General features: G+C 39.3%; 1 protein-coding gene across 3 annotated transcripts; it reads right to left on the bottom strand.

The window, feature by feature from the left end:
• Positions 1 to 242: 242 nt before the first annotated feature.
• On the bottom strand, positions 243 to 22,188 carry tnpo1 (transportin 1). 3 transcript variants are annotated; one of them, XM_067483403.1, is made up of 25 exons: positions 21,835 to 22,186; positions 21,583 to 21,696; positions 20,402 to 20,477; positions 19,624 to 19,773; positions 18,555 to 18,661; positions 13,975 to 14,108; positions 13,282 to 13,363; positions 12,560 to 12,682; positions 11,853 to 11,971; positions 11,477 to 11,537; positions 10,989 to 11,163; positions 10,646 to 10,798; positions 10,293 to 10,518; positions 9,936 to 10,107; positions 9,587 to 9,673; positions 9,371 to 9,478; positions 8,769 to 8,927; positions 8,588 to 8,675; positions 8,402 to 8,500; positions 8,154 to 8,249; positions 6,208 to 6,283; positions 4,103 to 4,202; positions 3,936 to 4,010; positions 3,521 to 3,658; positions 243 to 3,381 (listed from the first exon to the last, which is right to left on the bottom strand). In XM_067483403.1, the coding sequence occupies exons 2-24, from the start codon at positions 21,685 to 21,687 to the stop codon at positions 3,551 to 3,553; spliced, it is 2,679 nt and encodes an 892-aa protein (XP_067339504.1). In that variant the 5' UTR covers positions 21,688 to 21,696; positions 21,835 to 22,186; the 3' UTR covers positions 243 to 3,381; positions 3,521 to 3,550. The 3 variants fall into 3 exon arrangements, 2 of the variants coding, with proteins under 2 accessions (XP_067339504.1, XP_067339503.1); XM_067483402.1 differs by having other exon boundaries at positions 21,583 to 21,699; positions 21,835 to 22,184; XR_010911435.1 differs by lacking the exons at positions 243 to 3,381; positions 3,521 to 3,658; positions 6,208 to 6,283 and having other exon boundaries at positions 21,583 to 21,699; positions 21,835 to 22,188.
• Positions 22,189 to 22,254: the final 66 nt, after the last annotated feature.

Genomic DNA, 22,254 nt, shown 5'->3' with positions numbered 1-22,254 from the left:
TCCCTGCTAGGCTAGAAGATCTACATTAGGCACAATCAAATGCAGTAGTGAAATTTAAGGCTAGAATTTGGTAAAAACTCTGGTAAGGTGACTATGGCCTCAACCACTGCTTGAAAAGATAGAACCTGACAGGGATGGTACTCAACATCTAGATTTCTCTCTCTTCCGTGCTTTGTTTCATGTAAAATAATATGCAACTGCAGAAGGGGAAATTACTTTGCAAAACTGAAAAAGGCCCATAGTAATGTAAACAATTTATTGGAACAATGTACAGATTCAAGCAATGGTAACCAGTCACACCCACTATATCATCTTACAAATATTACAAAATTACTACAGTACAATATAGATTCTTTGCATGATCCAAAATATTTGGTGGCCCCCAAAGTATTATTTTTTTTTTTTAAAATTCAGCAGCTCATTAAAAAAAAAGTGTCTATCAAAATTATGTTTTTGCTTTTAATAGCAAAAATGATGAAGGCAGACAGTCTAATCAAGTTAAAGGCTAAATGAAAATGAGAATACAGGAGTTGTTTGACTAGACATTCCTTAATATTGTTGGGTGCTTTATAAAATACAATTTGTTTAAAATAAAGTATCATAGAAAGTCAAATTATACTTGCAAAACATTGCGTTTATAACATTGTGTTTTAAGTTGTCAATCTATTCCATTGCTTTTAAAGTATGCATTACCTGTTTCTTTAGGTACATTATATCTATTGCAAAGCACCAACAAAACCTCAAAGTATTTGCTCTGAAGGCATTGTGTATACATTACACTAAATCTTTCATCTCTGATCGCTTTGGCAAAAGTTACCATGTTCAAATTTTTCTGTCCCCCTGCTTTGTGACTGTTTGACATTTGACAGCTAGCAGTGTTAAACACATTCCGATAATGTCAATTTGCATTGTTACCCATTTTAATATAAAGGGCAAGTTTGACTAATCTTTGTCTGTTTGGATGAGATGCATAAAGGCGCAGACATTGGGAAAATGATGAAAACCTATGACACTTAACACAGACAACCTGAGGTTTACATTTAGAAAACACATATTCAAGTAGTGACACACATCTACAATGTATAGCAGCAGTCAGAAATACAGCACAGTAATGGTGGGGATTGTTTTGTGCGTGTTGTAGACCTGTGCTTTTTCAATGAAAGAATAACAGGACTGTGCACACACTCCCCCATCAAGCTATGATTACTCCATTTTTGCATGCCAGACAGCTGGAATGTGACAGACAAAATTACTTCAAAACACAAAAGGACACAGCGCGCGCACACACATATATTTGTCTCTGTATTCCATGATGCATTCTATCCTTATTTAGCATTTACATTTATTGAAAATCTACATAACTAGTTGTACAGTTCATATTGTGAAAGTGTATTTGATACTACAACTCCTACTACAACAACAACAACAACAACAGTCTAATAACCCAACTGCATCAACATATTGTATTGGGCAAATATATTTTAGCAGCAATACTTAAATAATGATCTGTGTTTACACTGACATCATATTCTGAGGGGTTTGGCTTCATTATAAATTTGAAGCACTTGTAGTTAAATTTGTAAGTGCATGTCACGTGCGTCGCTACAGATTAAAATACTGCCTCTATTACTCTGGCCAGCAGAGGAAAATGACTGGCTGGGCATATTCAAACAAAGCAATAAAAAAAAATAAAAATTTAAAATAAAATAAAATAAATCTTCCTGTTTCTCAAACACATCATGGAATACATTGAGGCTCTATGTAACTTAAACACTTACACATTTCATAAAATATAACAGCGCAAAACAACCAGAGACAATAACATTGTTGTCGTTTCACAGTATTTAAAAACTATGCATCCAGCTACAGGAAAAAAAAACTTTAGGACACTCCAACGAGACTTCAGTGAAGTTACCTAGTGTTGTAATACATAAATGGTTTTGATGTACTTTTTAGACCTTAAAGCTTCCCTCCCTCCCATTATCCCCTTTCCACTATATGTTGGGGTGTGAGGGGCCACCAACATGCAAGAAATGAAAGCATCCAAGTTTCCCACAAAACACAACCACCCAAAACATTATACAGTCATCCTCAAGATCATGCTTTTAGCACAAGCCAAACAACCAACAACAAAACTTCAATACATTGAGAAATAAACATATTCAACATTGATTTGGTGGATTGCATGGTTCTGACAGCCAAAGTCACAAAAATCACAGAGACAGGATTTGTGTCATTGTGGTTTAAGTCCAAGAAACAAAGATAATGACAGGCTCACAGGACGCTAACCTGTGAGCTTCTCCTTCATCCTTTTTTCACGAGGCTCAGACAATATAAAGGATTGTAAGCATCTTATGTATTGATATGCTTGCTAATGAATGTCTGTGTCACATTCATTTAACAAGACCCAACTGATTCTCTCCAATGTTACATCACATCCAAGATTGTACACTTTTCCTAAATTCAGTGTGTAAACCCAGACATGCTACATAACAGCTGACTGCTGTAACTCTCTGGTAGAGGAAACAAAACTGTAAATAGATAAAGTACAAGGTCAAAGAAGAACCTTATCATAGAGCAATGACAGCTGTCAAATGCAACACACATCACTAAAGTTGTACAGCATGCTACCTATTTCCCAAAAAGCTGCTTGTGAAAGAAAATCCTGTGGCTTCCAGTGACAAAAAACAGACTTTGTCAGCTAAAGTATAGGAACACTGAAATAATCTGATAACCAAGTATGATATGCAGCATTTTAAAATTATCGTCTCCCATGATGGATCCAATGCAGTCTTAGTGTTGGCTGCTATTTCTTAGCTTACAGTTAACAATGCATGAGAGAAAATCTTCCATAATTAACCTTTACGTTAACTCTTCAACTCCACATACCTTTTTTTTTTGTAGCCGACCTCAATTTTCTCAACAAGCCTTTCAATATGTGCAAACTCCATCTAACTAAAATTATGACAAATTGCTTCATAGAGTTTGCAACGTTTCTTCACTTTTGCTAACATTTCTTTTCAATAGTTCAGTAAAAAGAAGATAAGATGTTTAGGGAATAAATGGAGAGAAAAGGTGGTACATGTCATTATTTTTGATGGAGATGTGATTATATGAATTTTCCTCCCATGATAAGGTTGTTCTGCCAGTCCCTTTCCCCCTTGCCAGTGCATAGGGGCTCTGAGCGCTGCAGCTACTACCTCCCTCCCACCCCGTCCACCAGATTGGGGATGGGTCCACACCCCTTCCCACCCCGTCCACCGGATTGGGGATGGGTCCACACCCCTTCCCTCCCCTTAGCAGGCAGACCCTTCCCCCATGTAAAGGGTAACATGTTCCCTGGGTAAAAGAGGTTCCCTATAGTCTTTCATAGCAAGCGTCCTGCACAGAGAAAAACAAGTCTTGTTAGAGCATAAGACATAATACAGAAAAACATCTTTTACACTAAATACTGAAATCAACTTTGTTTTGGTTGGTTTATATAAGTATAATATATACGTATATTAAAAAGGAAACTGACCCCAGTGATGAGGCAGTGCTGTGGAAGCATTTACACCCCATAAAAGGTTGCCAGCCGTTCCTTCAGTGGCATGGGGAACTGATCTGAGAAGCGCCTCCAGTTGTCGTCTCCCACCTGATTCTTAAATCCGTGGAGGATCTGAAATAAAACACCAGGGGAAGTTCACACCAAGTGACCGCTGCCTTTCAAAACAGATTTTGTGCATGACAGTTTTATCATCAAAGTGCCATTCGTCTATTTGGGCACTGGAGCACCTAGGGTGACTTTGTGAATGAACAAATGAATGTAGGACGAAATGAACCATGCAAATGGATCTACTGCCAAACTGCACCGTCCATTCCAAATGTTTTAAGTCAAAATTAAGGGGTCACTTCAATTTCAACTGTTCATTTAAATGTAAATGTCCAGTTTTTACCTTGTAGAACATGTCTCTGAGATCATCCTTTGGATTTACCCAGGAGGCCACTGCATCACAGAAGAATATAAAATCCTGTTCCAGAGAAGAGAGGTGAGGAAACATTTCAACTTCTAGAGCGATCAATAACACAGTGACCACACAACTGACTTACTGCTGTATCTCACCTGCACTACACCTCCTGGATTTACACTGATCATAGTGCAAATTCCTCTGAATGCAGAGTCTTTCTCTTCATTGTCTCTTATATTTCGTAGAGAGGTGCACCTGACAAAAAGGAAGGGCAAATTAAGGATCATATATCAATAGAATCATCAGGTAACAATTTTAGAAAACTATATATCCCTACCAACTGCCACTATGAATAACTAATGCAAATATATCTTTCTTAACTATTTTCCATTCTAAATACAGCTCTAATGTTTACGCTTGTTCTTATCATCCATACTTTTCTTATTAGTAAATACATTGCCTTGCAAAAGTATTTATACCCCTTGAAGTTTTTTACAATTTGTCACAAATGTAAATGTATTTTATTGGGATGTTGTGTGATAGACTATCACAAAGTGGTGCACAATTGTGAAGTGGAAGAACAATGATAAATGATTTTAAAATTGTTTACAAACAAATATCTGAAAAGTGTAGCGTGCATTGGTATTCAGCCTCCCTGACTCAATACTTATAAAACCACCTTTTGCTGCAATTACAGCTGCTGGTCTTTTGGGGTTTGTCTCGACCATCTTTGCACATTTAGAGAGTGAGACTTTTCCCCCGTTCTTCTTCTTCAGCTCAGTCAGATTGGATGGAGAGCGTCTGTGAACAGCAATTTTCAATTCTTGCCACAGATTCTCAATTGGATTGAGGTCTGGACTTTGACTGGGTCATTCTAACACATGAACATGCTTTGATCTAAACACATTGTAGCTCTGGCTGCATGTTTAGGGTTGTTGTCCTGCTGGAAGTTTAACCTCCTCCCTAGTCGCAAGTCTTTTGCAGACTAACAGGTTTTCTTCTAAGATCACCCTGTTTTTGGCTCCATCCATCTTCCGTGTCCCTGCTGAAGAAAAGCATCCCCACAACATGATGCTGCCTCCACCATGTTTCACGGTGGGGATGGTGTGTTCAGGGGGATGTGCAGTATTAGATTCCAGCCACATACAGCATTTTGCATTTAGGCCAAAAAGTTCAATTTTGGTCTCATCTGATCAGAGAACCTTCTTCCACATGTTCCTTGAACTTCATGATGCTGTTTGTTCACTAATGTTCTCTAACAAACCTCTGAGGGCTTCACAGAACAGCTGTATTTATACTGCGATGTAAATTACACACAGGTGGACTGTTTTTACTAATTAGGTGACTTCTGACGCCAATTGGTTCCACTGGGTTTTAGTTAGTGGTATCAGAGTAAAGGGGGCTGAATACAAATGCACACAACACTTTTCAGATATTATTTGTAAAATATTTTAAAACCTATTTATCATTTTCCTCTCACTTTACAATTATACTTTGCATAGACCACTTTGCATTGGTCTATCGCATAAAATCCCCCAAAACACATTTTCACACTTTGTGGTTGTAACTTATGGGGTATGAATACTTTTGCGAGGCACTGTACATATATTATATGAATACAACCATGTGAGAGTAAAATTATGTCAATACTAGCCCGAAACAATAATTCAAGCATGCACACACACAAAAAAAGTATAATAAAACAAAACATTTCTCATAATTTCACTTTTGCCTTTTGCAGTGTGTTCAGCAAACCTCATGTATAGCACCTTGAAAATTACTTTTGGGTCATTTTGGGACAGGCACATGCAGCTGGGTGACTAGTAAACGAGAAAGGGATTTAGCTAGTAATGCTTTTTTGCAGCAAAGACTGCATCCTTTCTCTGTTGTTAAACCAGCAGGCATGTGACAAATCTGATCCCATGCATCTTTTAGGTTGTTAGCAACAGTTAACAATGACAAAACTAGAAATTAAACAAATTAATGTATAATACATGAAGGTGCTACTGAGGGAAAAAAAACAAAAACAAATCACAAATAGGGCCTAAAAAAGGACAGGGTTAGTCACGTGGCTGGTAATGATTACAAACCCAGAAAAACAAACAACGAAAAAATAACTGAAAAAACTTCTTTTGAGAAGGAAAGTGAGGAGGGAGGAGAGGAGAGCAACAGGGGGGGAGAAGGAGCAACAGGAGATAGACGAGAAGACTGGAAGAAAGCAGAGAGAGATGAATTAAATAAAAGATTGAATAATACACACCAGGGTCTTATAAACTGCTGTAGCATGGGTGCCACCTCTTGAGGACAAACGTAACCAAGACGACCAATTGTTATTGCTAAGGTAATGCAATCACGGTTACACACCACCAAACGCCAACCAAGACATGAGCAATGAGGAGGGGAGGAGAAAAATAAAGAAAAAACAAACAACTCAGAGACATAAATCAACAGAATCTGTGTATGATAATAAACAGAAGATTTTAACTAGTGTTGATTATTACTGCCCCTTAAGTCGTGGGGAGGAATGTAAAATATGACACTCAGAAAAACACAGAACACGTTTAAGGGAGAACACATTGACAGCTTTGACAGGACATTCATAGAAAAAGGCAACCAATGGCATCTGCTTTCAGAAATCATATGTAAAAAAAAGCCTTTAAAATCTAGTACAAAACTTATTAAGATTCATGTGCTTGATTTAAAATGTAGGTCTTAATGCTAAGAAAAAGATTAACAAAGGCGTAGCACGTATGTATGACTGGCCTGAACAGGAGCAGATCACTTGGGTGTTTTAGAGATTTCTCCCTTAAACTCACAAATGTTAATTTTCGATAAGAAAAAGAATATTTTTTTTTTTCGTTCTTTGGAAAAGAAATGACAGATTACTCCAAGCCAACTACATGGAGGGAGACTAGTATCCAGCACAGCCGGTTCTTATGAGGCAGAGAGGAGGGAGGACCTAAGTTTAAGAGACACAAAACTATGCAACATTCTCATTAACAAACGGGCATTTATGAACAGTCCAATGAAACATGCAGAAAGCAGATGATATGCTCATTAGAGTAAAGTTCAGTGCAGGATCAGCTGATGAGACAAAATGAAGAGTGCCACCATGGACCTCCGAGAATTTACTGCCACACCCACTGTTTATTGTGGTATTTACATGGCTGTCTATTTTAAATTTAGCTGGTTCTCTCCTAAGTATCTACAACAAACATACAATACCTGATTTAGCCCAACAATTTAGTTTCTTTGGGGTCGCTGTTGTGTTTTCAATTCATACATTGAAAACAGGCAACACATGATTAAAAAAATTCATTGGTCAGATGCAAACATTGAGAATTTCGTACAAAACAAGACTGGCATGGAAATGCTATCATTGTGTATCCTGCATCAAACATAGGCCATTCTTAACAACATTTAACATCTATTGGCAGATATGCATTCACATTTAAAGAACAGTAAATAAAAGCAACAAATAAACTGACAGCAAACAAACAGGAACACATCTACAGAGTTCTTAGTTTGTATTTTATTTTAGCAGGTTCCACTTTAGCCCTGCATACATTTTTAAACTTTTTTTTTTTTTAATGAGATGATTGCTTTGACTCACCAAATCATAATAACCAATTCAAAGGATAGGAAGCAAGAGCAAAGTATAAGCTTTTTCTAAGAATACGATAGGCTGGGTGCCCTCCATTTAGACAGTTTAGGTTTTCTCTCAAGCAATCAATGATCATAGTTATTGTTTAAGTGTTTAGTATATACATATGGTATCAGTAAACTGTGGCGAACACACTGCCTGTGTTTTGCATTTTTGTATGGTTATAATATTCTGCCTCACCTGATTGTGTACAGTCAGTCCACATTAATTCGTTCCAAGACTGGGCTCTTACATGCCTCGCTCAGTCCAAGAGTGTCAAGAATTTCACACCAGGTATTTACCAGGGCTTCATTTACTTTATCATTTACAGGCCATGCTGCAAAGCTGCAAATCACTAGCTTAAATATTTTGCATACTTTAGAGAAACCAGCGAAACCTGTAAGGCTCATGGCTTGGGAAGGGCTCTTAAACAGAGTTTAATGGGCAGGACAGGCATACTAGTGAGTGTGATAATTCCTGGCTGAATGGAGATGAGTGTGTGAGCACCTCCCTGTGTGTGTGGTGACTTGGCTGGCTGGCTCAGCCCTGCCACCGAGTGGTACCTGTGTTCTCCAGTAGAGTCTTTGGGGTATTGGGCCTGTTAATGATCTCCACCAGCTGGTGCAGAACCATGGCAATGTACGGCTGCATTTCAGGCCCTAGGAGAGCAGACGGAACAAGAAGTGATTGAAACAAAGCTGCTGGATGTTCATTTTGGTAACTGTTTTTTTTTTTAAATACACATTATACAATATAGTGTCAATTGTAATAAACTGTTTTGTGAAAACGGTCTTAAAATGGAAAAACTCACCCATTTGAATAGATATCTCTCCAATTGCCCAAGTAGCATTGTTGCACACTGATATTAACTCTGGGTTTAAATTAGTACCCAGTATTGGCATAAAATCGGCTGGAAGAAAGAAGGTGAATCCATTTAGCAAGTAACAATGTATTTTCAAACAGCGTTTCAGAGTCAGCTGAACTGACAGGTACATACCAATGCATGGTTGGACATGCTGGAAACAAGCCTTGGTCAGGTCGCCCAGCAGAGCAAAAGAACTCTGACGCACTTCTGGCATTTTGTCCTGAATTGTACAGAAAAAAGAAAAGTTGAACATTTTATAAAGGCTTTATAGGGGACATAAGGTCCCATGCAATACATTTAGAGAGGCCTTTACCTGCATGCACTGGTACATGAGGGTGAGGATGTTGCTACGAGCAACCAGCTGCTCAATGGTGCCTCCTAAACCCTCTGCCAGTCCACTAAGAAGATCCAAAGCTACGATCATGAAGTCTTTGTCAGGGGCCTCATATTGGTCTGGCTGAGACTGGTGAAGCTAGAAGAGCAAAGGACAAAGGGGCAACACGTTGAATTAAATGAACATCACAGGATAGTAAAACTATATTACAAAAGCTATTAAGAATAACTTCTAGGTAATGGAATAAGTTCTCTATCCTGGCACTACATTCCCCATCATTGTGGTGATTAAACATGTAGTTAACCTGTTCATCTGCACATTGTCTACATTTCTCAATTGTTTTCCACAGCACAAGTGGTAAACATGTCACCGACCTCATACAGTTGATATGCCGAACATGTTCAGCAACAGTTACCTATTCACACATCTGTTTGAAATCTTTTTTTCCCCTTTCTGTTTGAGTAGATGATGTACAAATACACATCAGTGTCAAATGTTCCACTTTTTTATTTACAGCTACAACAACAAATAGATGTGTGTGTGTGTGTGTGTAAACAAATGTAAAAGTTCTACATACTCACCATTGCCTGAGCAAGTGTCTTCTGGACCAGGTTGACACAGCGTTGATACACAGGCTCACAGTAGGGCAGGAAACCACTCTGCAGGGCAGTGGCTACTGATGACAAACACTGAGGAAAGCAGGCAGTGGAAAATAGTGTCAGTGATCTGTCCATACAATGTTTTCAACACAGAATCTGGAGAAACAACGGACAACTAACCACACATCCGAAACTCACTTCTAATAATGGGAAGAGATCTTTGTCTTCGTCTTTCAGCTGGTTCCATTTCTGGATCAGTGGAGGCATTAACATCTGGATGTATTCCTAATAAAAACAGATTAAATCAGTCTTCACAGATTAGCTACAAAACTAATCATTACACATGCAGTCACCTATACAGTCAAACAAATACAGCTAGGAAGAATTGGGGACTTGCTTCTTATTTATGTCCTGAATACAATGTCTTTAAGTACAAACTACTACTCGAATTACAAACGTTAAAAGCGGAAGAATCAGAAGATAGTATGTGCTAATTTTACATATGAAATGTGAAGTGAAACTGAGTCCTTGTTTCTGTTCTTCATACCGGTTTATTAAGGTGGTGCCCCACTGAGTCAGCCAGTGTCCCTATGGCATCATAAAGAATGAGCAGGTTTTTATGTTGGTACTTGCTGAAAGCAAACACCAGTGTGTCCAGGATGAAGGCCAGGTAGGGCACCAGTTCTGTACAGGCCTCCTCCTCCAAAGTGGCAAAGGCACTGGTCAGAAGATATTAACAAGGGGAGATGGAAGAAAATTTAGTACCAAAAAAAATAAATAAATCTCAATAACAAACCTATGTGTATATCAACAAAATGTTCAGGTGGGGCCACTCTGATTACACTAGTGCAGAGTTTCTCATATGCTCCAAAATGACTCCACTTTATCAGGACTTCTTGCTCACCTGCAAGCAGCCTCCTGCACACGTTTGTTCCCATCTAGAATTCGCTTCAGCAGCTCCGTCATTAGAGGCTTCAGGTACGTATCTGGGGGCTGGCTAACAACCCAGTGGGCGTAGCGGCTGAGTGTCCAGCAGGTGATTGAACGTACCAGGGCCTTCTTGTCAGACAAACACTGGACGAGATGGGGAATGAGCTCAGGCAGGTATGGAATCATGCCCTGCATACAGCCTGGAGACCCAAACAAGAACAGCGTCATTTCAAGCAGCCATTTCTTCTATTGCCGTTATTTTAAGAGGGACCTTACTCCCTTTGTTCTGTCCCCACTTCTGCCTCTTCTTTTTCTTTCCCTTCTTACCTTCAGCTATAGCCCCCAGCACAAGGATGCCAGACTCTTTAACTACCCACTCAGGATGGAAGAGCAGTTCTTTGAGAAGGGGCAAAATGTGCAGCAAGAGATCGTCCCGGAAGACGTTGGCCAACACGTCCAACGCTGCTGCTGAACACTTACCTAACATTTGTTGTAGAGAGACATACATACAAACAGAAGATACATTACAAGCAAAAACAAATTAAGTAAGTGAAACACTGTACAATGCGTAGCTTTTACTAAATAAACGAGTAAAAAAAAGACCATCTTAAATTTATAAGCAGACAGTTTTGAGTGAGATCTAGACCATGTAGATAGGGACTGAACTCACGCAGATTCCAGTCAGAGATTGTATCATCATCATCATCATCTAGTTCATCATCCTCATCTTCCTCTTCTTCGATGCCATCACCCTCATGCTGCTGGGCAACTGTCCGCGAGCGGTGGAAGCGCGGCCTGATATCTTGATCGTTGTCAGGAATGGCCTCGTCTTCCTCAATGTCACCCTGATGAGACACGTACAGGATGAAAACCCGTCGTGTATGTTGCAATTATACTGTTTTAAGATGGCTGAACTACAACAGTGCGATATGTATATGAAAACAAAAAATAAAGAAAGAAGTTTAAACATTTACACACAAAATCACAAAGAGCAATAAATTCAGTTTGACTGAAATCTGATTTTCCATGACAGTTACATCTGTAATTTAACAACATCTACAAATGTCCACATAATCACCCAAACTACTTATGTGACCTTGTCCTACACTGTCCCTGGGTATTTCACTTAGGTACAAATATTAGAAGTTCTAAATTTACCTTAAGCAGGATAATGTCTATCTCAGAGTACTTCATCCCGTTGACAAGCACTGGAGTGAGTCTGGAGCGGAAACCAGAGGAAAAAAAGATGAGAACAAAGGGCAAGGACAGGTCAGAGCCCACAAGCAATAAGTCACATCGGATTCCTGCTGTGGGGACAATTTAATGTGGCAGTGTTGTGACACATGTTACAACTGAGGTCAACAGCCAGGGCTCTTAATCAGCCATCCTGAGCTGCGGAAGAAGAGTATCATTCTGGGACAAGGTCTTCACTGACTTACTGCCAAGGCTGCTATGAATCAACAGCTTTTCGTATTACTACTGTCATTTTATGTATTGTATGCACGTGTGTATGTGTGTGCGTGAAAGATCTTACTGGGAGAGGTGTCCACACAGCACTTCCTTACACACTGGCTGCTCTGCCAGAGTAAGCCAGAACTCACAAGCCTCCAGGGCAACATTTTCATCCTGGTCCTGTGTTCTCTGTAGCATGTACTACAAAAAAAAAAAAAAGGAGAGACATTTGTTCTTTCAAACTTTATGCTCTCTATTTATTAAACTGACCATGTCATTGGCAACACAGTGCCGTCCGGAACATATGATTAAGGATTATATTCGAAACAAATGCCATAAAAAAACTGAAACCAAACTCTACCCTGCTTGTCGATTTTTCAACCTCATGCCAGTTGATTCCTACTGAAAATGTTCATCTTTAAATCTGGTTATGAAAATCCACTCTTTCAGCTGTTTCTCAGACTATCCTCAGCTTTCTGATTTGGCAGGCAAGGAAGTATTTATAGTACGGGGACAATGTATATAGGGCCCACTCTCGGTTTAGTCTGTGGCAAAGAGGAATAAGCCATCAGGCATCTGCTCCACAGACAGTATGTGCTAATAGGATCAGTTTATTACTGGCTTTGTTCTTTTAGGGGAACTGTTGACAACTAAATAGTCTAAAACACTCCTATTGAGACCGATACTTTAAATATAAAAATATATTCATTATTCTTTATGCCAGTTTTGAACAAAGCTTTACTGTCGCGCTCTTATGTTCTCGGTAAGTTGGCCCTCGAACTCATTTACCTCTATGATGTTATGCATGTGTGGCAGGAGACGGTCCAGGCGAACTTCCAGTAGCATGACTAGAGCTCTGCACACATTTTTTCTCACTTCTGGTTCCTCATCTGTTGCCAGTGCAAAGAGATTCTACAGTGCACAGAAAAACACCAGCATCAAATAACTTCCTTGCACAATGCAAACCATCAGCTACTGTTACTAATTATACCCCTGTAACATACTATACGTCCCAGTGTTATGTTTTATGACAGTGTGCTGTTTGAAGAAGCTTGCTGTAACATTTTGCTATACCTTATTTGTAATTTTCTACATTATTTTCTGTTCAGCTTCTTCACACTTAAATATCATATTAAAAGGATGGTACATGTAGCTATTAAAATCACAAAACATTTTATCCATTTTAATATTTTCCTTTAAATCTTCTACCACAGCTCAATTAAATACATGCAAAGTAAAACTGAATCTCACCTGTCAAAAGGTAATAAATATATGTTAAGTCATTTTAGGGGCAGGCTTCCCAATTCTCTTATGCATTTAGTTATTGTGAAATGGTTATGGTTATTAAATGAAACTTTAATAAATAATCTGACAGGACACATATGGTAAAAGCAAAGACTGATGTGAGATAAGAAACATACTCTATCAGAGAAAGCTGCACAATATGTTAGTTGAGCTGGGGTGTGGTTTGGAACACTGGGAGTGTTTTATGGCATTACAGTCAAACTTGCCTCAATAAAAGGGTCAATGTGCAGCATAAGAGCCTGGGTTCTGCTGATGATGAACTGATTGACGCAGGCAATGGCATGAGACCTGCAACACAACAACCACAACTTAACCACCACGGTCACGCCAACACGCTTTCCCTCATATGTTGCATGCTATAAATGTAGCCTTTGTCTGGCTGGTTGCTAGACCTTAACTAATTTAACCAGGAATATGAAGACTCTTCTTCTGGACATTACAACATATAATATAAGGTATAAAACATAATACATAAAGTTATAATGCATGACTTTTGTCTCTCTGAAATACTCAACTTGGGGGCATAAAAATGTGTTACTGCATAAACCATAATCACTATTGAATAAATTATGAGTTAAAATATGTCCCAGATACTAATGTTCTAAATCATAGAAAAGACTAACAGGTCGGAACTTTATGTAACCAATATAATAAATGTTGGATCTGCGATTAATATTATTTTTAAAAGCAGTGAAAGGCCTGTGCAAGCTTATTCTGTACAATTACCTGATCCATGCATTATAAATGTATAAAAGTTATTATTAAATTACACAGATTTCTTCAATTTCTTGACAAATTTTTAAACAGAAAATGAATCAACCTACAAGTCCAAAGGGCGGGAATGAAAATTAATTTTATAGTCGTCAACAGAAAAGTATAGAAAAAAAACAAATTGAAACCTAATCTTAGGACTGTTGTGCTTGAAAAACTGCAGGAACTTGGGGATCATGATGTTCAGAGGACGATCCAGCATGTCACTGTCCAGGATCTCAGCAGAGTCCTCACAGATCTTCTGCAGGGCTCCAAATGCTCCCTGAGGGACAAGGAAAGAGACAAAAATAAAAAAAAGATAAAAAGACAAAGAAGTTATATAATTATTACTGCTATAGCAAATTATAACGCATGATTTCCCAACTGCCAGGGAATTATTATTATTATTATTATTATTATTTACTACCACTACTACTGGAAAAAAATTTTTCTAACATTAAGCAGACAATGGCATTTGGAGGTGAAATGGATTTACGTTGTAAATGTTCTCATACATTTACCTTTTAGTAAACAAATGTAATTTCATAGGCCGTTCCCTAAGAACCGTGTACGTGGGTCATACAGAGGTTCTGCACAGCACAAGTATTCTAAAATATCTTGAGCTTGTTCGTCACAGATGCACACAATCCCCTTAATACTGGCTGTTTGACAGCTGGTTAGTATGCATGCTCACAATATGCTGCAGATTTCAGCATCTCAAAAAAAAAAGACAGTCTGGGGAGCAGATACAAGAAACAGCACAGCACTAACGCTGTCTGAAATGTGTTTCCATGGAAACTGTTCCCATGTCGGCATTCCTTTCAGGTGACATATACTCAATGATCTCAACTGTGGAGGTGCACAGTGGGTGAAATAAGACGAGGGAGGTAGTGGACTGAGTTGATGTCACAAACAGGAAGTGAGACAAACAATTAAGGTGATTAAAGTCATTTCCCTCATTAGTGCACAGTTCACTCTGACACCTTGCACAGGAGCACTCATCATTAAATTAACAAGAAAATAGCGGCCGTTTTGGAACCAGTATAGCAGATTTAATCAGGAGTCTTGAGATTAAAACTGGTGACTGTTGTTTGGATGACATAAAAATAACTAGAATGCGCTGAAATGGACAAAACCAAAGTGCGGCCGGTGTTGACACTTTGAAATGAAAGTAGCACACGTGACGAAGCAGAAAAGATGTGAAAGCTGGGCCGAAAATCAAGAATTAGTAAAGCGACAAATTTAAATCAACAACTACTTTGTTAATCAATTATGGTTTATTTGAAGCAATGTCACAAAAATACTTGTGACATTACTAATTCTAATTGCTGTCCCCCCCCCCCAATTTTACATCATACTGTAGTGAATGTCTTACATGGTTGGTAGCCCAAAATGTCTGGGGACATTGCCCAGAATTGTGGGAGACTGAATAGATTTTTCACAATGTGGACATTTTACAGTCGTGTCAAGAAAAACATCAATACTCAAACGTGATGTTTTTTTAATATTTGTTTTTGTAATCAAATGAATGAATAATTCATGCAGCGTCCATTTTGAGTTCTGGAACACCGCTTAACTGTAGTTCTACCTTAACTAATTCCATTTGAAAATGTGTTGAGCTGGTCACAGAACTGCTCCTGCTGATTTCATAACGTACTACAGATGTTTGTGTGCCAGTGTGCCGGCAGAGGAGGGCAAAGACGTGGGAGTGGCCTTCAAACTCGTTCTAGTGCTGATGCTGAAGCCTCTGAAGTGTAATCCTCCCTTTGGGTCCTGCTACGGAAGGTCATTAAACCCGAGAATGTAAGTCATTTAGATGACAGTGGAGGCAGGGCAGAAAGATGTATGCATCTCCGTCCAACTGCTGCTCTGGAATAACGTTACAGTTTAAATTAGCCCTGAGGTAACAAAGCATTTTAATACCTGATCATTTATGCTGTCAAAGCAGTATCAAACCTGGCCCTTTGCGAAACCATTACAACTACTTCCTGAGGGCTATTAATTAAAACAGTAAGACTGCTCTCAGTCAAAATCTATAAAAAGCCTTCCACCAACATCGCACTTGGCATCTAAGACACCTGCTTATGTCTTTTTATAGAGCACGCAGAGAAGGGTACAGTGTAGTGACACATGGGAGATTTCCTTCAACTCCTGATCTCGAACTACAGACAAGAGAAGACCTTTTTTGCAGCTCCTGATTTTTTTGAATTATGTTTATGCTATCTTTAATATTTCTGTTAGTGCTTTTACTCTATGTACTGAAAACCTGATTTGTTGACATAAAAAAAATCAAAACAGGGTTATGTACCTTACAGCTTTAGATAACCCATTACTTAAAGCTAAAAATTAAACCCCATTAGAGGATGCATCAACCCCTCCCCGAACATCAGCAGACATGACCTAATGTGGGACAGCTGGGACACTCATTGTGAGGATAATTCAATAATCGAGGGATGGATATCTTGCAGAGGTATTGTATTAACATTTTTCTCATTGCTAAGATTACAAAAATGCATACAACTCCATGATTGTATGCTAGCAACTGCCAGGCATATTCCAAAAATAAATATGAATGTCCTGGTGGCAGCAATGACGTGGCAAGTCAACAACACCTTCAAAGATCAGTTTGGCGTGGCATGGATATCTGCGGCCTCCGACACATTTACGAGGTTTACTGTTAGTATGCGTCCTGGTTAATGGACATCTGCAGGCCCTCGCATTCAATTCAGCTTTTCTGAATATGTTTAAGCAAAAATAAAAATACTAGTAATTACTTCACAAAGCTGCACAGACAAGGTCATCCATAAGGACAAAGAGGGTTGTCTTCCCTTAAACATGCAACAATATTTGAGTGCAAATGGAGAAATTGTGTCAAAATTCTGTTTTAATGGTCTTGACATTAATATAGCTTCCATAAATTTTGCATGTGCACAGTGCTGGAGAAAATAAAACCAGTTTACTTTTACTGTGACATAGAATCACCCACCACTTTATTAGATACACCTGTTTAACTGCTCTGTAAAGTAAATATCTATTCAGCCAATCACATGGCAGCAACTCAATGCATTTAGGTCAACGCGATCTGCTGAGGTTCAAACCAAGCATGAGAATGGGGAAGAAAGCGGATTTCAGTAATCTATGACACAAAGAATTAAGGCAGTTCTGAAGGCAAAAGAGAGACCAACCCGGTACTAACAGAGTGCACCTAAAAAACTGGCCGGTGAGTGTATATCCACAGAAGCAGGACTAAACTGGAACTGTGAAAATTCATTGAACACAAAATGAGTTTCAAACCAGAAGGGAGACAAAAATACATATAGTGATTAGTTTGAAACAAAAAGAGAAACTGCTTTAATACCGCTTTAAATTCAAGTGTCATTCTGTCATTGTTTAAATTATAAAATAATGTGAAGCCTCCCTGGTGGCTCTGTCAGCTTTTAACAATGAAAAACAAGAAAGAGACCCCTATGACATTGCAAAAGGCATCTACCACCCTAGCTCCGCGACCATGGACATAAATATGGCAAACAACTTTTTCTTTTAAATTACCACCTACCTAATAATTAACATCAGACATTAAGGAGCTTTTCAGCCTCCAAGCTGCTGATCAAACACAGCAAATCTTTTGAGAAGTTGCAATAGTAAGTCGCTGTTCAGTGCACACACATACACACTTTAAGATTCTCCGCAGTAAACGGCTGACCTAAATCTCAGCTTCTGAATGAGCTTTATAAGAGAAGCGGACCGTGGTGCTCCAAGGAGAAGCCATTTCTTCTGGTCACACCTCTTCCCCAAAGCTCACTAAAAATCAGACGGACGTTCCTGCTCTAAGTGGTGATGAGTAAACCTGCTAGGATACTTTGCAAACGCCCTTCAACACAGCTGAATTTAGCAGTTTAACACGATGCTTAATTTGTGCGTTTGTGTTCTCCAATGTAATGGATCCACCTTTCCTTCAGTGGCTTGTGTCACCAGCACATGCAGCTGACAGGATATTAATGACCAAGGAGTTTATGAGAGTCTAAGTATGGGTGGGGCACCATTACACAGATCAGTTTTCCGACATCCACTAGAAGCTACAGTATTTTAATTTTAGTGATGCCTGCAATGGAGCATCTATCCACCATTTCAATGCACTAGCTATAAAACTGCTGATATTATCAAGATAACATCATGCAGTTTTACTTAATGCAATCAAGACTTGCTTATATTAGACGAACAATAGGAAAAGTAAGGGCATTTGTAAGATATAAGAAAAAACAACCTGGGATAGAAGACAATACAAGACTAGGTTGTTTTTTCCTGTTATACACATTATAAAATCCATTCTGGGTGATTATGTGTGGTATAAAAAAAAGGATTGAAAGAGAATAAACGATTCCATGCTGACTAATCTGTATTTGTGTTCCAGCTGTGAGACTGCCTTCAGCTCAGCTGGCCTGCAGGATGCTATCCATACTATCCAGATGCTGCTTTATGACTGACCCAGCTCTCAACCTTCCCACAGTGAACGAAGAAAAAGAAAAAATACAAACAGACACACACAAGCATTTAACAAGCCAGCTGATTTTATGTTATATATCCTATTTTTTTGTATACATATTATACATGTTATTTATGGTCTTGTATACCATAGAAAAGCAGTGGCCTGTTTTTGGAATCACCTTTTCTTTAATCGTGTGTCGTAGTCACAAGTTCCAACATCTCTGCTGTTCATGTTTATACTCACCTCACATGTATTGTAGTCCTCAGAATCCAGCAACAGGCAGAGTTTAGGCAGAAGCTCTGGCCAGTTTTGTAGTTCTCCCTTGGAAGCAATCGTGGTGATGAGGATACCTGTTTAGGTTCAAATCGACAATTACTCACTGCGAGCTTGTGTGACAAGAACTACCAAGGTGCAGAGATGGCTTTATCATACAGCGTATCAAATGAATCAAAAAAAAAAAAAATCGAATGCTTTCTATAGAACAACGCTTATTATATTTAGGAATGTGATCCTTGCAAATATGCATTCAGTTATGACTGTCAGACACACGTTTAAACCTTAAGCTCCCATATCTTCAACTTGGATTTATTGGCTATGGGGCTACTTGTTAAACAGTTACTAACAGTGATGAGTGCGGCAGTAATAACACTGAGGTGACTGAGAAACGATTGACAACAAACATGACTGTGTAACCTTTGACTGAGATTTGAGGCACCGAAGCCTAGTCTGGATCATAGTGACAGTGTTAGTGCTCCGTGTTAACAAGGCTATCGACACGCTATTAACATATTAACACTGTGCTGCGCTGTGTTCAATGCTGTGCTCTAATAAGGGACGAAATAAACAATACAAAAAGCCAGATTCCTGTTGTACAACAACAGCAAAAAAACTTTATCTAATACATGTCACCAAAAACATCAATGTCATGTGTACACCATGATGTGATAGGAGCATTCAATATCAGCCAGGTTATTTAACAATTCAGAACTTATTTCAAAAGATGACTTCTTTCTTTGCTATACTCACCTCCCATTATTGTACTTACAAAGCGTCACACTTTCCAAATACTAGATATGAGACTCGTGCGTTTAGGTATAGGTTCATTATGAGTTTTTTTTATGTCAGCAAATCTATATCAGCAAAAAATGCAGAACGCTTCCCCCAAAATTCGGCTTGTATCAGTGCTGCATTACAGCACGGTGAGATATTATCCCTTTGCAGATGAAAATAAGCAAGCTACTCCAAATAGTGACGGGTTCCTCCAGCATCTTCAAAGCACAACAACACAGTGAACCCAAAGGACGCAACTCACCCACAGTGGCCCGGATTAGAGGAGAGGAGTCTCCGATGTTTTGCAGGCACTCACTCTTGATGAATTCAGATACACCATTAGGGAAGTTGTGATAGTGGGCTTTTACATTGTTCTTTAGTATCAGCCCACTCAGGGACCTTGTTGGTTCATCTTGGAGAAGAGGGGGAGAAAATACCAAAGAATAAATTGGGGATAAACAAAAAAAAACCCACTATAGATGAACCCACATAGGCTGGTAAATTCAAGACAAAGGTTTCTATGTGCTGACAGATGGTGACTCATTGATTAATTGATATTAACTCATATTGCATCACAAACCTGTTTTGGGTGAAATATGCAAAGTGTTAAACTAATAGACAAGAAATAAAATAAAGCTATTGGATATTTTCCTTATAAAACCTGTAAATATATTCTCAGACTTGTTCATCTTTTTGTTTCTCTTCACTTGTGGCCTCTTGCATCTGAACTAGTGAAAACAGTGCCACAACATCCTAAAATGTCTTAACGCCGCAAAACATTTGGGTCATCTACTGCCAGACAGTCAAGCCAAGAGTTGAGCGGTGCCAGGAATTAGGTTTAAAATTAGAGTGACCCATATACTGAGAGCCACATCATCTGTGGCAAAGATGCCGTCAGGTCAGTTGAGTCATGGCCAGACAGACCTGTTACTGAGCAGTTACATTACAATGTTCCTACTATCTAGTACCATCAGATGCTCTAGGAACACAGAACCGATACAACCACACAAAATACCGACGGAGACAGATGGAGATCTTACCTTCTGATTTTAACTTTGTCAGAACAAATATCAAATAGTTGTTAAAGTCTGGATACTGGTTCAGCTGCTCGAGTCTCTGAAAAAAGTTGTTGAGGAAGACAACTGTACATTTAGTGTGTAAATGGTTACGAGCACATTACCTGTGCATGGTAGTAGTGGCCAAAACATGTCTAGAAAAAAAGGGAGAGCAGGTGTGTGTGTGTGATCATGTAATGCTTTACTGTAACTTTATATCTGCATGTATGTGGGAGGAGTGAAGTACTGTTGTAGGTGGTCATACATACCATACATACCCAAACAGATGGTATATATAGGGCTCGTCTATGAGTTATGATACAATGCATATGAGGCGTTGCATAAGCGAGTCATACAGGAGATAAGCATGCAGCCAGACAAAAAATCATACAGACCATCAGCAGGAGGCAGCACGTTAAATTGTCCCCTAATGAAACATTTTGTGTGAAATATTTAAAATGAAATGGAGCATGTACAACGGTAAAGGCCTGAACACGTGTAGCATATTACAATTTCTTCTGTGATTTTTTTACAATTAGATCAAAATTCTATTGTTAGATAACTGTCAAATGTAAATGCTGCTGTATTAATATGATCTTGTGATTCCATACTTTTGTAAAGTCCAATGTTCGAACTGGATGTGTGCGGATAACTTTGTTGTCACCATTATTACAATCATCACAACACATATGCTATTAATATCTTTGTGCTATGTGAACATCATTCCTGGTCCATCACATTTATAGCTAACGTTATTTCTATGTCTCGTGAATAACATTGTTGCAGCTAGAACCTCAAACACTGTTTAAAACGAATCAACCTTCTGATTTAACACGGGCGAAATGTGGGTGTAGACACCGAGTGATGAGCGGAGGGTTCAAGCCTACGACCGACGCCTGTTTGCACACTGGCTATTATATTAACCTGTAATATGATACACCGATTTTTTTATGACATCACTGGCCAAACATAAGCCATTCGGCGCTTTTTCTTGTAGTTCACCATAGACAAAAAGCACACAGCCGACCGGTCGCCACCTGCGTACCTGGCTATAACGGTAACCACCCCGGCTAGCAGCGGCTATCGTTAGCCCGCTGAGCCTGTCTGACATATGAAGCAACACACTGCGTTCCGCTCCATGTCTGTCTAGCTTGGGGAAAGGATACTTGCTGGACGGATCTCTGCGTGGACGTGTCTGGAGACTGAGACTCCTTCAGCAGCTGTAAGATCTGCTGAAGTCCTTGCTCGTCTGGCTTCCACTGACACTCCATCTTGCTCCGCTGCTGCAGATAAAGAAGTGACATTAGCTAACGCAGACGTTTTGTCATCAGTCCGCTCGCCGAGGGGCGACAACACTTCGGCGTCGCGTTCGCTTAGTAAACGCCGAAAACTCGTTTCAGATACCGCACGGCTTTTACCTGTTTTGACGTAGTCGAGTGTGACTGACGTTGGGTGAAAAAGGTGGCCGTCCGTCTGGGTTTTCAGACACGGGCCTGTTGCAGAGCGTACATCCGTTTTCGCAACAAGCTGAAAAAGCTGCGGGCCATAAAGGCTCTCGCGTCGCATTTAACTGGCTGCCTCATCGGCCGAGACGGGGCCGACGGGTCCTAGTGCTGGGCGGGCGTTAAAGGGCCACTTCACCCTTTTTCAACTTGCTTTCGGTGGCTTTAGTTTAGGGTGTGACTGCACATTCATGCTTTAAAAAAATGCCTCCTCCAGATGACCTCATCGTTAGGAGTTCAGAGGATGTCGTCTGCAGGAGATCTGGAAAAGCAGCAATGGTTAACAAGATGACAATCTAAATTGAAGTTTCCTCCAACTGATGTCATCTGGAGGCG

This window comes from Channa argus, chromosome 18, assembly GCF_033026475.1.
Source record: "Channa argus isolate prfri chromosome 18, Channa argus male v1.0, whole genome shotgun sequence".
NCBI lineage: Eukaryota > Metazoa > Chordata > Actinopteri > Anabantiformes > Channidae > Channa > Channa argus.
Note: the sequence above shows the minus strand (reverse complement) of the source record. Positions and strands in the feature narration are given on the sequence as shown.